The sequence below is a fragment of the Eurosta solidaginis genome, chromosome 4, assembly GCF_040869045.1.
Source record: "Eurosta solidaginis isolate ZX-2024a chromosome 4, ASM4086904v1, whole genome shotgun sequence".
NCBI classification, from domain to species: Eukaryota; Metazoa; Arthropoda; class Insecta; order Diptera; family Tephritidae; genus Eurosta; species Eurosta solidaginis.
In genome coordinates, this window is record NC_090322.1 from 150054784 (window position 1) to 150071905 (window position 17122).

General features: G+C 38.4%; 1 protein-coding gene across 3 annotated transcripts in view; it reads right to left on the bottom strand.

Annotated features, from left to right (window-relative positions):
- r (carbamoyl-phosphate synthetase 2, aspartate transcarbamylase, and dihydroorotase rudimentary) overlaps window positions 1-17122 on the bottom strand; it is a 51508-nt gene that overhangs the window by 4763 nt on the left and 29623 nt on the right. For all 3 annotated transcript variants that reach the window (XM_067783381.1, XM_067783383.1, XM_067783382.1), the window contains 2 exons: window positions 2410-2549; window positions 65-1931 (listed from right to left, as the gene is read on the bottom strand). In XM_067783381.1, the coding sequence (XP_067639482.1) occupies window positions 65-1931; window positions 2410-2549 (2007 nt within the window). The remainder of the gene's footprint in view (window positions 1-64; window positions 1932-2409; window positions 2550-17122) is intronic.

A 17122-nucleotide genomic window follows, 5' to 3' on the forward strand; every position in this document is an offset into this window, starting at 1 on the left:
GAAAAAAGGAAGTAAATAGATTCATAGATGTTTACGCAATCAAGCAGGAAAGTTTTTAACTTACCGAAACTGCGCCCGGTTCAGGATGACGTAGCACTATAACATCCGAATATCCGGCCATTACCGCAATACTATCCTCCAAAGTTTCTCCCTTTTTCACTGATGAGCTCGTTTGGTCCATGTAGATAACACGGCCTCCCAAACGCTGCATGGCCGCAGCAAAACTGCAACTTGTTCTCGTACTTACTTCATAGAAAATGGACGCCATGATTTTACCGCGTAAGAAATCATCCAAAGAACGATCTTTAGCCACACGACTTTTCATCATTTGTGCCAAATTGAAAATTTCATTAAGATGATCCTTACTGAACATATCAACTGAGAGTATATGCTTGCCGAGCAAACTATGTGCAACAGGACTGATGGGAGCCGCGTTTAGGTAAGGTTTATGCATGGCTTCACGTGGCATGGTATTACCGGTGGAATCACAACGTATGCGCGGCAATGGAGAAAATGGTCGTAATACACTGGGATCGCCTGCAAAATGCACCTTTGGTACCTCAGCCAAAAGCTTGGTGAATGCTTCATTGGACTGGGAATCGGAAAGGAAATCTGTACTGTTTTCTTGCTGCTTATCGAGACCGTCCATTGAGGCAGTGATTTCTAGTGATTCTAATGATTGTTGCATGAAAGATTTGCGTGTAAACTGACCGCGTACATTTTGTCCGAACCCGGGTTGCACGAGTACCTCGCCATCGATAAAAGCAACCTCGCCACGCAAAATAACGCGATGCACTTTACCTTTGACTTTGGCGCCTTCAAATGGTGTCCATTTTGCCTTCGAATGCATTTCTTCTTTACAAATCGTCCATTCTTCGTCCAAATCGACCTCAATGTAGGTATTAGGCTGATCGGGTAAACTAAAGATACGCTTTGGATTCCGATAGAATTTATTTTGTATATCTTCCAGCGTTAAACGCTCGTCATCAACAGCTTTGAGCAATAGTGGTAGGATAGTCTCCAAACCGGGAAACCCTGGTGGTGGCTTTTCAGAGTTCTTTTCCTCCCACGTATGAGGCGCATGATCGGTAGCAAACACGTCTATAAAGCTCATGCTGTCCCACAGGGCTTGCTGGTCTTCAGGTGAGCACAGAACCGGGCGCACTTCAGCGCGCCTCTCGCCGATGGCTGGTATATCATCGGTGGAAAGGAATAAATGATGCGGACAAACTTCACACGTCACGCGTATACCCTTCTCCTTGGCAGCGCGTATTAACATAATCTCCTCCTTGCGTGCTATATGACAAATATGTATGGGGCGATCGAGCAAATGTGCAATCAATATAACCGAACCCATAGTTTGTCTCTCTGCATGGCAAACAATTGGCGCACGTTTTGGCCAATTTTGCATATGTTTTTCCCACACAGTCATATCCGTCATTTTCAGCGTACTAAACGTATCGTTGAGATACATCTTCAAGCCACAAGCTTGCGAAGCCAGCTCATTAATGTGCTGCCAATTTGTATCGGATGCACCGACGTATAATGCATAATCACAACGAGCGCCAGCTTTGGCCAGTTCCTGAAATTGCTGGAACGTATTACGATCGACGATTGATGGATTCGTATTGGGCATAACGCAAACGAGCGTGACACCACCAGCCAATGCAGCTGCTGTTCCGGAGGCAAAATCCTCCTTGTGTGTGGCACCTGGCTCCCGCAAATGTACGTGCACATCAATGAAGCCGGGCAGTTTGACAATACGCCGCGATGTAATACAGTCGGTGTGAGTTTTCATAGCTGCACTTCGTCCCGTTATACGCATTGATTCAACTAAGAGTTTGGTACATTTTACATCTGTCACTAGTGGAATGGAATAGTCCACGGCTAGTCGGCGTGTGCGGTAGCCGTGCGTCATAAAGGAAGAAACCCTGAAAGGGAAAAGAAATTAAGGAAATCAATGGGATATTAAATATGAAAGTTAAATACTCAGATACATTCGTCAAAGCAGCTGTCAGCGTCTGTGCAGCTGTCGCTCACGCATCGTATAATGTGGGAGTGGAAATGGAAGTGCGAGTAAAATTGGGAGTAGAGGTGGAATGGGAGTGGAAGAGATAGCAGAGTGGGACTGGGAGAATGTGCTGTGAAAGAAGATACATGGAGTAAGAGAGGACGAAAAGAGGGGGGAAACCGGGATATAGAGAAAGGAGAGGGAAAATAGTGATAGAGGGAGGGACCGCTTTTTAAGTGTAGGCAGGAAGATGTTCGGGCAGGACGACGTCTGTCACGTATGCTTACAACATTTATATGGATACACGAAGGAGATATAAATTTTTAGAGTAAAGTTCGTAAGTCATGACCGAGGTTCTCACTAAGGTAATTAAAAAAATTCTTATTGAGTTTTCATACCTTCTGGCGCCTCCAACACTCAATGGAAGATTTATAACCAAATCAAACTGTTTATTCGCTAGGAACTCCGCTAAGTGGCGCAGTTCGCCATTGGGATCTTCGGGTGATTGCTTATCGAAAGTCCACTGCACCGTTTCTACCTGCGAAATAAATAAAGGTGATTTTTTTTTTATAATTTAGTTACTTTTACGTCCTCTTTCGTGGAATTTTGGCAACATGGGCAATGTAGACGCAAGATACGCTAATCAACTCCTATGACACATTGTATTTCGGCAAAAAGGAGGTCATGCCGAGGTTCGCGCAATCGACCTGGCCATCTGTTCAGCATGAGGTGCGGCTGTGAACAGGCATCATGCTTAAGAAAATACTGGCTTTATAAATTTGAAACCATTTTCCCGGTCCGGCAGTGTGCTGGGCTTGGGACCCGCCACCTAAAAAGGTCTTACAATGACTAAAGGTAATAAGGATTAAAATGTACGGACAAAGAGACATGCCGATGACTGGCTAGTTGATATCCTCATGAAGTGAAAAGGCTGAAATCGCCAGCATACATAAAACGGTATGGACGAGGAAAGGAAGTAGGAAAAGAGCGTTTTGTGACATGTACCACAGGCAAGGGCGAAACGTAGCCTCGGTGTTGGTTTTGCGGCTTTAAAGAGACTTCGCATTGATCCGCATCAATGTGAGGTTTTTCAATAAAATATCTGACTGTGCCTGTGCACCAATAACTGATGTGGTCTTCGTAGGGTTTTCTGTGAGAATATAAAAACAAAAACATAAATACTGTAACGAATTTAGTGAAATTCCTCTTATTTGCAACCTTCTTCTTATGTTCGTATCGCTAATCTGTTGAATAAAAGACTCCAATATTCTGTATTACAAAATGGTCTTTATTATACTATTTTAAGGGTACTTCGCAATTAAATTTCACTTCGCAACTGATAGCGTGCCTAAATCAAACCTACCGTCCATGCCTCAGCTGGTGCTGCTTTTATACTCTTCGGTTTCCTCGTCGGCATACTTCTAGGCATTTCTAGAATTTACTACTTGTTTACCAGCTATAAACTACAGATGCACGTTTATAGCTTCTCATATGCGCGTGTGTATGTGAGTGATACTTCGTACGATGATTGCATACTTTTGTGAGCATCTCAGATATATGCATGTGTTTGTGCATATCTCTCGCTTCTTGTATGTACATATATGTAGACATAATGATTGATTTATGTAGATACAAGTGACTGCGTAATATCGGCTTAGTGATGATAGTATGCCTTAGCGTTGCTAATATTCTTCACACTGCCCTCCACCTAAGTCTGATCGTCCCTATCATATAATTTTCGTGATCTAAACGCCGCTAGCATCTACAAATGAACCACCTTTCTATTTCGTGGTTTCCCAATGGTTTGTATGCGGTAGATGGTATCACTGATCTTCTTCACAACTTTGTACGGGCCTTCCGAACTGCACCGAAATTTGGATGGAACACCTCTCCGCCGGTGAGGGTTGTATAACAGTACCAAATGTCCCTCCAAGAAACCTTCCGAATTTCGTCCGTCGTACCTGTGTTTCCTCTTACTACTCATTATCCTGGTTCGTTCCCTCACACTCTGTTATTTGGCCAATGATCTACTTCGTAGAGCTTGCGCTTGACGAATTGGCGTCGCATAATCAGTATCGTTCCCACGTTTCACAACAGTAGTGCGCCCTGGCTTGAAACTACCCTCGCATTCACTCTGGGAAATTCTTTCCTTCGTTTTTATGCGTCCATTTGGTTTTCTCAATGCCAGTGTTTCTCTCGCAGGTACTTTTGATTTAAAATGAAAAAATCATTCGATCCGTCAACTCTTACCTTTGACTTTCATGGTATTTGTCGAGTCTTCTCCACCAGTACTCGATTACTGCTGAACCCCTTCTCCAAACTGAAGTTAAGTGGCACATCCTGGTTCTTATAACGCAAAAACCTTCTCTGCATATCGATCCTGACGTCATGGTCAACTAAGAAGTCCACTCCAAATATGACATCATCAACAATCTCCGCCACAACGAATTTGTGTAGAACCATGACCTTCCCAATTAAGACTTCACAGATCACTTCTCTCCGTACTTGGTTATACTCGCCAGTGAACGTATGCAACCTTGCCCCAGGTAATCGCTTTATTCTCCTGTTGACCATATCAGATCGAATCAAGGAATGAGATGCGCCCGTATCTACAGTCAGTACACGTTCTTTGCCATCCACATTCCCTCTGACGCTAAGACTGCCTGATTTCCTTCCAATTTGCGACACAGATATCACAGGACATTCAATAGCTGGAGCTAGCTCTCGATCTCTACATTTTACTCGCCCTTGCTCATCCCCTCCAGCTTTGTTATTAAGACCAACCATGTTGTTTAAACCACTAGGATCAAGATCGCAATGTGAACGGGCTTCCCGCATTTGAAGCATTTGATAACTCTTTCACTCCGCTTTTGCGATCCTTTCCGCGCCTCCAATATTGTGTTCAACCGGTCTGGCCTTTCTGCCTCCACACGGCGTGCTTTGCACGCTGGCTTACACAGAAGCGATGCTGTTTCCTGAATCAGTGCATGTGATACCGTTTCTGTGAATGTAGGTTTTGGGTTTGCGTATGTCGCTCGCTTCGTTTCCACGTCCCGTATGCCATTTATAAAGCTCTGGATTTTTACCCTCGGCATTCTCTACATGTGCCAGCCTTTCCACATCCGACGCAAACTATTGCAACCTTTCATTCGCTATTTGGTAACGGTTTTGCAACTCAATTTGGTATATCTGTTTTCTACGCGTCCATGACATCTCTCGACAGCCGCCTTCAATGATTCATAACTGTTCCGTTCGTACTCCGGGATTGTCTGCAAGATTTCAGCTGCAGGCCTTTTCAATGCGACGAACAGTGCAGCAACTTTATCTTCAGGATTCCAGTTGTTCACTGCTGCGGTCTTCTCGAACTGTAGCTCAAAGACCTGGAACGGAACAGAACTCTCAAAATATGGAGTTTTTACCTTCGTATTACTCGCTGAAGCAGCCGCGCGATTAAGTTGCAACTGCTCGATACGTCCTCTCAAAGCATCCACCTCGGCCTCGATTTTTTCCTCAAACTGTCAAATTTTTGTATCCTGGTCCTCCAGCTTCGATGATACCCTTATCTCTTGTGCCTCCAGCTGCGAGGATATACGGGCCTCCTGTGCTTTCAACTACTCAGCCAACTGAGATGTCATACACGTCTTCTGTTCTTCCAATTGAGATGCAATATGGTTCTCCTGCGATTCCAGTTGAGATGACATATTTTTAGATATTTGTGATGACATTTCAGTTATGCGTGTTTCTTGGATTTCCATTTTTGCCAAAATATCTGTGATAACAAAGCCAATATCGCATTATTCTCGCCGCTTGCGACTGGACTCGGATTTCCATTCTTTTCTTCCAATTTTGTTGTTGATTCTTCCACATCAGGACAAAAGACATGCTCGTCCACATCAATACCTCTCGTAGCCGTGCTTGAAGTTCGATCTTATTGCCGGTTGTATTCAATCCACGGTTCTCCAACTCCTTTTTCAGTTGCTGGATCCTTAATTCACTTAACTTTGTCATGTCAGAGTTGTATTCGAAATCTTCAGAATTTATTCAACAATTCCTCTTCTGACACCAATTGTAACGAATTTAGTGAAATTCCTCTTATTTGCAACCTTCTTCTTATGTTCGTATCGCTAAACTGTTGAATAAAACACTCCAATATTCTGTATTACAAAATGGTCTTTATTAGACTATTTTAAGAGTACTTCGCAATTAAAATTCACTTCGCAACTGATAGCGTGCTTAAATCAAATCGACTGCCCATGCCTCAGCTGGTGCTGCTTTTATACTCTTCGGTTTCCTTGTCGGCATACTTCTAGGCGTTTCTAGAATTTACTACTTGTTTACCAGCTATAAACTACAGATGCACGTTCATATGCGCGTGTATATGTGAGTGATACTTCGACCTATGATTGCAAGCTTTTGTTGGCATCTCAGATATATGCATGTGTTTGCGCATGTCTCTCCGCTTCTTGTATGTACATATGTGTAGACATAATGTTTGATTTGTTTATGTAGATACAAGTGACTGTTTAGTATCGGCTTAGAGATGATAGTATGCCTTAGTGTTGCTAATATTCGTAAAACGACGATACTACGGGCAAAGTTGTTCAAACATGGAGGCGAAGAGCTAAAGTGTGTATATCTAATCACAATTTGGTCCTTCCAGCGGAGGTGGGGCTGCCCTCTTGCTCTGCTTCCACAGGCGGGTTCCGACAAAAATAGTTTCTCAACCGGAGAATCATCGTTCATTCGCATAATAGTTTTTAAGTCAACTGGATATATAAATATGTAGTGATTACAATACTGATGGTCTTGCGCAAATTTAATTCTTTTTAAATAGAACCATAACTTTACTTGCATATAAAATGCAATCGGTAATTCGAGTATTTTGTCCTTGATATAGAATGGCATTGAACTAAAACTAAGAGTAAAATATTGTTTATCATTCTGTTCAAACAAAATAATTATGGACATACATAAATACTAGATATAAACAGACCAGTTACATTTTTGGCTATTAACTCAAGTTTAAAAGAAATTACACACTCAAGTTAAACAAAAAGAAAGGCGAAAAACTACAAGTTAAGTGAAACAACAACTGAAATTATCAATTACAAATCAAAAACATTAAACAAACCAACCACGACGCCTAGAAATTGCAATTAAGTAGCTCTTGTAACTAGAAATGGATGTACAACAATGTGAATACCGGCTGGTACCTAACATATAAAATATGTATGTAGGGTAAGCTCACTAGTAATCGGACACTTAGCGTTTTCCTTAACTTTAATATCACCTCATTTTCTTGCTAGAAACGCTACTTGCTTACTTAATGTGTTCCTGACAGTTAAAATGGTTATGGCCGTACAACAAAGTGCGCCAGTCCTTTCTTCGCTCCGCCAACTGGCGCCAATTGGTCACACCAAGGGAGTTTAAATCGTTTTCCAGCTGATCCTTCCAGCGAAGTGCGGGTCGTCCTCTTCCTTTGTTTCCAAAAGCGGGTTCCGATAAAAAAAACGCTGCTGCGAATAGTAATATTGCTTGAAATAGTGAATAAAATTTTTTGAACTATGGCGTATTCCGAAACAAATCTGAGATAGGACATTTGCATCGCTTCTGCGTCCATGTCATTCCCCTTTTCATCGGGAGAAGATATATAATAATATGGTTCTCGTGATGGTCAGTACAGTTTGTGCGGAATTCTTGCGGTATGCCGACTAGCCCGATCATGTCGTGAACCATTAGATACGACCACATTGAGCCTTCTACTCCTTACCTCCTAGCGTTACGAACTTAAGGCTGCCATGTTTCAAGATTCGCTCTGTGTAGGTGAGTTTGAAGATTGCGTTCTGGAAGCTATACATCTCGCTGCGCGACCCAAACTACTGCATCATAAAAGAGATTTCTTGTACATGACTTTGGAAAACCTATGTTTGCGGTTAATCGGCTTTGTGTCGCTTTTATTTTCCAAGCCCAGGCTGTTCGTATGTCATCCGATAAGACGAGGATGTATTTTTTTTTTTTTGCTGAACTTCATGTTTCTATTAGTAGGTCCCCAACTGTCATATTCATGATAATAGGAATCCCTTTCTTCAGGAGGATGGCTATCATCATTTTCGCTAAATACCGTGACTAACTATCCGCATTTTAATGCTGCGGAATGCAGTTTGTAGTTTCACACCGAAGCTCCCACATCATCTACGAAAGCATGTCTAAACGATGAAGAGTATTTTATTTACCCTTCTTTCATACAAGTCTCTCAGGTATTCCCTTTAGATGGTAAGCAAATATATCTGTATCCTGAAAGGTGTTTCTAGTGCCTGAAACATACCATTAAACCTGGCTGACTGTGGTCAGTAAAACTCTCGGTCTTTATTGATGATCCGTTATTTAGGCTTCTTTACGCTGTCTATTACTTCTTCCATGACATCCATTGTGGAGTTTCCTCTCCTGTTTGTGAAACAGTTCTCTCCCATCTTATATGCTCTCTAGAAGGGAATTGTGTTTAGGATGGTTGTGCTGATAATTACACAATTTTCTTCAATCCACATTGACATTTCGCTTGAAGAAACAAAAACCGGCAAATCAATCAAAAAAATAGGTCATGCAAACTTATTCTTAGTCCCCTAAGGACTATGCCAGTTATATATCCATTTCTTGAAACCAATAACAAAGCAGGACATACATTTTGATAAAAACTGTACAAAAGAGAGGTGTTCAGACACTGAAACTTATATGCAATCTTAGTATCCAGACAGCCATGTGCGTACTTAGAAAATCTTGTCCGAATACTGACAAAATAGGACAAAAACTATTGTATGTATTTTCAAACCATGGAAGAAATAACATATCATTTAAAAGAATTATAATGATAATTGGTATTTTCTGATATATTTTCAGTAACCGGACAGCCTGCCTGGAATCTGAAAATCGCACTAGATTTTGGTTTCAATATTCAACAATTTAATTAATTAATTTTTTTTATTATTTATAAAACTAATATCCAGAGCTGCTCAACCCCTACACACTTACATATAGCATATTTGCTTTTGTTTTGCGCTGAAGAATTTGCACAGATACAAATTCACGCTCGAATATAAATAAAATAATTTAAACAAAATTATTTAGTTAAGCGGTTTTTTTGAAACCAATACTTACATTAAGTAATAATATTAAAAGTAAATAATAATTAGGTAGGTCCTAGGTACTAGTCATCACATCCCTCAACAATCTAGGGCGTTGATAAGACAATTAAATAAAAGCGTTGTGCACATGAAATTTCTAAAAATGTGAGGTAGCATTACCTGGTTAAAGTTCACTTGGTCTTACTTATGACTATAAATAGAAATTTGACGCGTCCAACGATTTCATTTGTCTGATCAACGGCCTAGATTGGTGAGGAGTGGGATGACTAGTACTTAGGACCAGGGCCGACGAGAGGGGGGAGGGAATGGGGGATTTCCCCGGGCCCGGGGTTTCTCAGGGGGTGATTTAGAGGTACTAAAATATTTTTTTTTTTTAATTCAGGAGAGTCTTTAGTTATTCCATGTGCAAATTTTAAGCCGAATTTCAAAAGCAACGAATATTGATAATGAGTTTTTGCCTGGGCCTTCGAACAGAGGAGACAATAAAAACATCAAACAAAAATGTATGTTTATATGAATCCGAAATCGTAAAGTTTTCGTGGTGACACTTGTAGGGTTTATAATTCTACTTTAATTATTTCAACTTTGTTAAATTAGAAAAATATAGATTTAAGTTATTTTTGTTATGTTTGTTATATCAAAGAAAGAAAATTTTTGATTACGTGATAACTTGATATTATACTACATATAATTTAAAAAAAAAATTTTAAAAAGATTTTTAAAATTAAAGTCATATAAAAAAAAATTTTTAATAATTCTATATTTTTGTAATTTAATCAAGTTGAAATAATTAAAGTAGAATTATAAACCTACAACACCGATGAAGGTTCATCTTCAAAAATTCTTTCAACAATACCACCAACTCTGTATCAAATTCCAGATTATTTAAACGACTTCGATATCGGTACCGTGAATAATGAGTTTTTGCGATCTGAAGAAGACAACGAAATAAGTCGTCGAAGTCATCAAAAGTGTAATGTCGAGGCATTTCTTACCTCGTTCAATTGAACATCTCGCCAAAGTTTCCGGACAGTCGAAAGAGAAACCCCAAAAGACGTTCTGAAGATAATTTAAATTAGATGATTACGGATGATTCATAGTCTGATTCGGTAATCGTAGATTCGGTAATCACTGGCATTACTGAACGATTTGCAGCTATGGGAAATTTGAGCGAGACGTTTTCCTTTTTGTGGCAATTTGAAGACATGGATGAAACTACGGTTGGGGCGAGCGCAGCAAAATTTGTCGAAAAATACAAGTTGGACAAAGCTTAAAACACGAAATGATTCACTTAAAACACATTTACGAAGCAAATTTTTATAAAGGTCTGTTACCATTGGAATTGCTAAATGCCATCTACATATGTGAAAAATCTGTATACAATTTTCCCCAACATTTGTGTTGCTTTACGTCTCTTTTGCACTATACCTGTCACTGTAGCTAGTGCAGAACGTTACTTCAGCATCCTTTCAAGAATCAAAAACTTTCATAGATCGTGTTCATCTCAAGGGCGAGTTTCAGGACTTGCCAGGCTTTGTGTTGAATCCGTTTTGGCAAGACAGTTAAATTTTGATATTATTATAAAAAATTTTGCAGCGAAAAAAGCAAGAAAAGCATATATGTAACACTCCTAAATTGCTAATAGAAAATGCTCGCAATGTGTTTTGAATTCGAAATCAAAGCAAGACAGCTTATACAATTTTTGTGATTGTGTGTGTGTGACAAGAAAAAATTTAAATTTAGGTACATTCGATTATTGAATACAAAAACAAAAACATTTAAACAGCAATATATCGGCACTCTGATGTTCGGGAATGTACCTAGCCTTTTGTAGCAATATAGGAGTATTATATATATGAATTTATAATCATCATTAAATTTATCAGAAATGTATTAAAATGTTACCAAATAACTAGAAAAGATTATTTGAAACAATATCTGGCTGTTAAAAGAGAATTTTATTTCTACGATACAATAAAATAGTATAAATATTCTGTGTTAATTTTATTTTGAGCTCTTAGTCCAAAAATCATTTAATTCATGTGGAAAAAATTTTTTTTCGATGTAATCCATCAATAATGGTTCATGAATGAGACGCCATTAATTCAAATTAATCAAATGTATTAGTGGATTTTTTATAGAGGGCCCTAAATTGTTTTGTCCCGGGCCCGGATTTTCTCTCTACGGCCCTGCATAGGACATATCTAATTATTTTCTAACCTTTAGTATTATTATTACTTAATGTAAGTATTGTTTTCAATAAAAGCGTTTAACATAAAAATTGTTTTAAATTATTTTATTTAAATATCTCAATTCTTGCAGCACCTACCGTGATTTTTTTTACTAAAGCGGTCCCTATTTCTGTATGTTATATATGTTTTCCAAATATGAGCCAAATCGGTCCACAAATACGATTTTTTTGAATATTTCGATCTTTGCACCACCTGGCGGCTTTTTTTCATATATCGCTTTCTACTCATGTATGTAATGTATGTTCCAAATATGAGCCAAGTCGGAGCACAAATAAGATTTGTTTTAATATCTCGATCCTTGCGCCACCTGGCGGCGATTATTATCATATGTCGCTTTCTATTCATGTATGTATGTAATTTATGTTCCAAATATGAGTCTAATCGGACCACAAATACGGTTTTTTAATATCTCGATCCTTGCGCCACCTGGCGGCGATTTTTTTCATATGTCGCCTTCTATTCATGTATGTATGTAATATATGTTCCACATATGAGTCTAATCGGACCACAAATACGGTTTTTTAATACCTCGATCCTTGCGCCACCTGGCGGCGATTTTTTTCGTATGTCGCTTTCTATTCATGTATGTATGTATTATTTGTTCCAAATATGAACCAAATCGGACTACAAATACACTGCCCCAAATGCGTAATTTTGCGCGAAAAATTTAGAATGCCAAGCATTTCCTCATACAAATCGCATTTCTGAAATGACTCATTTGAGCTCATTTTATCGCATTCGCTTTGTTAATGCAATCCACGCAACTAATCTGCAACGCTTTTGAAATTTTTTTTCTAAAAGAAATCCGGCAAGAACACAAATGGTTAAAGAGCGTATCATGAGTTATGAATAGCAGTTTCACTAGTTTTTTGAAGTCAAACTGACAATTTTACCAGAAATTGCTTCGTATTTGTGATATTTTATCATTATTTTTATCGTAATATTGTATAATCAGTAAGTCAGTGCATTTTCTTGCTATGGATTGGGGTCCTCGCAGTGGAGTCTTGCAGGGAAGGTTAAGCGTGATGCAAATGAGGCCAATGTAAATGCTTTCAATAAACTCATTTGGAAGTACGCATTTGGGACCTGTATGCATGTATAATACATTTTATTATATTTCCAACAGATATAACTTATATTATTACGATAGGTTTAACCCTAGAAAGATAACGTAATTTTTTACCCTAGAATGATAACGTAGGTCTGAGAGACGTGTTCAACTTTAAGGACCCTAAAGATATAAAAAAACTTACATTTTTTTGTTTTTTTTTTAATCATTTATTTGATATATATTCACATGTTTTAAATGTTTTTTAAAGAAAACTATTGTTTTTTTAATATATTAAAAATGAAGTTTGACTTGTCTTGGACTTGTCCTTACAAAAATCAGTTTTTTTGGGAAGACCTCAGTTTATAGCAAAAAAATGTAAATAAAATACATATTATTGTACTTAATTAAACGAATTAACTGTTTTAAAATATACTTAAAAAATATTAACTAAAATTACCATTTTAGGCAAAAATTACATATAAAACAAGTAAGGAAGGCTAAGTTCGGGTGTAACCGAACATTACATACTCAGCTGAGAGCTGTGGAGACAAAGTAAGGGAAATCACCATGTTGTAAAAGGAACCTAGGGTAACCCTGGAATGTGTTTGTATGACATGTGTATCAAATGGAAGGTATTAAAGAGTATTTTAAGAGGAAGTGGGCCATAGATCTATAGATGGACGCCATTTAGGGATATCGCCATAAAGGTGGACCAGGCCTGACTCGAGAATTTGTTTGTACGATATGGGTATCAAATGAAATGTGTTAATGATAATTTTAAAAGGGAGTGGGCCTAAGTTCTATAGGTGGACGTCTTTTCGAGATATCGCCATAAAGGTGGACCAGGGGTGACTCTAGAATTTATTTTGTACGATATGGGTATCAAATAAAAGGTATTAATGAGTATTTTAAAAGAGCGTGGGCCTAAGTTGAATAGATGTACGCCTTTTCGAGATATCTCCATAAAGATGGACCAGGGGTGACTCTAGAATTTGTTTGTACGATATGAGTATCAAATGAAAGGTGTTAATGAGTATTTTAAGAGGGCGTGGGCCTTAGTTCTATATGTGGACGCCTTTTCGAGATATCGCCATAAACGTGTACCAGACAAGCAAAAAAAACAAAAGCGCAAAGGACGAAAATGTCATAAAACCACCGAAAAGCAAACTTCAATAAATTTCAACCGCATAAGTGGTGGTGGAGCGGCAGTGCAGCGGACGAGTTGTTTGAATTCACAAAGCACTAGTTATGAAATCAATCGTGAAGAATTTAATCGACAAATTGAACAACAAACACAAAATCATTCAGATTTTGATCTGTGCACATTTGTTATGAATCAAGTGTCCTTGGCAGTGCAATTTTTTGGAAACTACGAAAAGTGAGTAGTGAGCAATGAATTAAGTAATAAAAAAAAAAAAATAATAAAAAAAAGCGGCTTCGTTGACATCAGCTAAGGGAAACTCTAAGATTAGCTGCAGTAACTGTCAAACCATACACATAATGCGTCTCATAACTATAATGGTTCAAAAAAATCTATTTTATCGCTGGTTTTGAGTCCGACGTCGGTGAACTATGAAAACTCATGCCCTTCAAAGTCAGTATCCTAAGACTTGAGCCTCCTTGCTTACGAATACGAAGTCAGTAATTCAATAAAAAATTTAATTATTGGCGAATTTAAGTTTAAAACAGTGCGCGATGTGATCAGTGTTGTAAGTTTAGATTCACCAAACTCAATTTCGAAACATATTTTCGCGCGCTATATCCATTCTAAACATTAAAACCAGCCATGAAATTACAGTAGTATTTTTCGAGATATCGCCATAAACGTGGACCAGGGGTGACTATAGAATTTGTTTGTCTATATGGGTATCAAATGAAAGGTGTCAATGAGTATTTTAAAAGAGAGTGGGCCTAAGTTCTATAGGTGGACGCATTTCGGAATATCGTTATAAAAGTGGACCTGGGTTGACTCTAGAATGCGTTTGTACAATATGGGTGTCAAACGAAAAGTGTAATAAGTGTTTTAAAAGGGAGTGGGCCTTTGTTCTATGGGTGGACGCCTTTTCGGGATATCGCCATAAACGTGGACCAGGGGTGACTCTAGAATGCGTTTGTACAATATGGGTATCAAATGAAAGGTGCTAATGAGTATTTTAAAAGGGTGTGGGCCTTAGTTCTATAGGTTGACGCCCTTTCGAGTAATCGCCATAAAGGTGGACCAGGGGTTACTCTAGAATTTGTTTGTACGATATGGGTATCAAATGAAAGGTGTTAATGAGTATTTTAAAAGGGCGTGTGTCTTAGTTCTATAGGTGGACGCCTTTTCGAGATATCTCCATAAAGGTAGACCAGGGTGACTTTAGAATTTGTTTGTACGATATGGGTATCAAATGAAAGGTGTTAATGAGTATTTTAAAAGGGAGTGGGCCTTAGATCTATAGGTGGATGCCCTTTCGAGATATCGCCATAAAGGTGGGCCAGGGGTGACTCTAGAATTTTTGTGTACGATATGGGTATCAAATGAAAGGTGTTAATGAGTATTTGAAAAGGGTGTGGGCCTTAGTTCTATAGGTTGACGCCTTTTCGAGATACGCCATAAAGGTGGACCAGGGGTGACTCTAGAATTTGTTTGTACGATATGGGTATCAAATGAAAGGTGTTAATGAATATTTTAAAAGGGCATGGGCCTTAGTTCTATAGGTGGACGCCTTTTCGAGATATCGCCATAAAGGTGGACCAGGGGTGACTCTAGAATTTGTTTATACGATATGGGTATCAAATGAAAGGTGTTAATGAGTATTTTAAAAGGGAGTGAGCCTTAGTTCTATAGGTGGATGCCTTTTCGAGATATCGCCATAAAGGTGGGCCAGGGGTGACTCTAGAATGTTTTTGTACGATATGGGTATGAAATGAAAGGTGTTAATGAGTATTTTAAAAAGGCGTGGGCCTTAGTTCTATAGGTGGACGCCTTTTCGAGATATCGACATGAAGGTGGACCAGGGGTGACTCTAGAATTTGTTTGTACGACATGGGTATCAAATGAAAGGTGTTAATGAGTATTTTAAAAAGGAGTGGGCCTTAGTTCTATATGTGGATGCCTTTTCGAGATATCGACATAAACGTGGACCAGGGGTGACTCTAGAATGTGTTTGTACGATATGGGTATCAAATTAAAGGTATTAATGAGGGTTTTAAAAGGGAGTGGCCCTTAGTTGTATATGTGAAGACGTTTTCGAGATATCTACCAAAATGTGGACCAGGGTGATCCAGAACATCATCTGTCGGGTACCGCTCATTTATTTATATATGTAATACCACGTACAGTATTCCTTCCAAGATTCCAAGGGCTTTTGATTTCGCCCTGCAAAACTTTTTCATTTTCTTCTACTTAATGTGGTAGGTGTCACACCCATTTTACCAAGTTTTTTTCTAAAGTTATATTTTGCGTCAATAGACCAATAAAATTACCATATTTCATTCCTTTTTTTGTATTTGGTATATAATTATGGCATTTTTTCATTTTTCGTAATTTTTGATATCGAAAAAGTGGGCGTGGTCATAGTCGGATTTCGGCCATTTTTTACACCAATACAAAGTGAGTTCAGATAAGTACGTGAACTGAGTTTAGTAAAGATATATCGATTTTTGCTCAAGTTATCGTGTTAAGGGTCGAGCGGAAGGACAGGCGATCCACTGTGTATAAAAAATGGGCGTGGCTTCAACCGATTTCGCCCTTTTTCACAAAAAACAGTTACCGTCCTCGGAGCTAAGCCTCTACCAAATTTTACAAGGATTGGTTAATTTGTGTTCGACTTATGGCGTTAAAAGCATCCTAGACAAATTAAATGAAAAAGGGCGCAGCCACTCCCATTTTGAAATTTTCTTTTATTTTTTTATTTTGTTGCACCATATCATTACTGGAGTTGAATGTTGGCATAATTTACTTATATGCTGTAAAGATATTAACTTTTCTTTTAAAATTTGAATTAAAAAAAAAATTTTTTTAAAAAGTGGGCGTGGTCGTTCTCTGATTTTGCAAATTTTTAGTAAGCAGACATATAGTAATAAGAGTAACGTGCCTGCCAAATTTCATTATGATATCTTCAACGACTGCCAAATTACAGCTTGCAAAACTTCTAAATTACCTTCATTTAAAAGTTGGCGGTGCCACGCCCATTGTCCAAAATTTTAATAGTTTTCTATTCTGCGTCATAGGCTCAACTCACCTACCAAGTTTCATCGCTTAATGGGTATTTGGTAATGAATTATCGCACTTTTTCGATTTTTCGAAATTTTCGATATCGAAAAAGTGGGCGTGGTTATTATCCGATATCGTTCATTTTAAATAGCGATCTGAGATGAGTGCCCAGGAACCTACATACCAAATTTCATCAAGATACCTCAAAATTTACTCAAGTTATCGTGTTAAGGGACAGACGGACGGACGGACATGGCTCAAACGAATTTTTTTTCGATACTGATGATTTTGATATATGGAAGTCTATATCTATCTCGATTCCTTTATACCTGTACAACCAACCGTTATGCAATCAAAGTTAATATACTCTGTGAGCTCTGCTCAACTGAGTATAATTAGTCATGTCACGTAGTCACGTAAAAGATAACGATACGTCTCTTAGACGTATTTTTAAAAAACAATCGTATATAT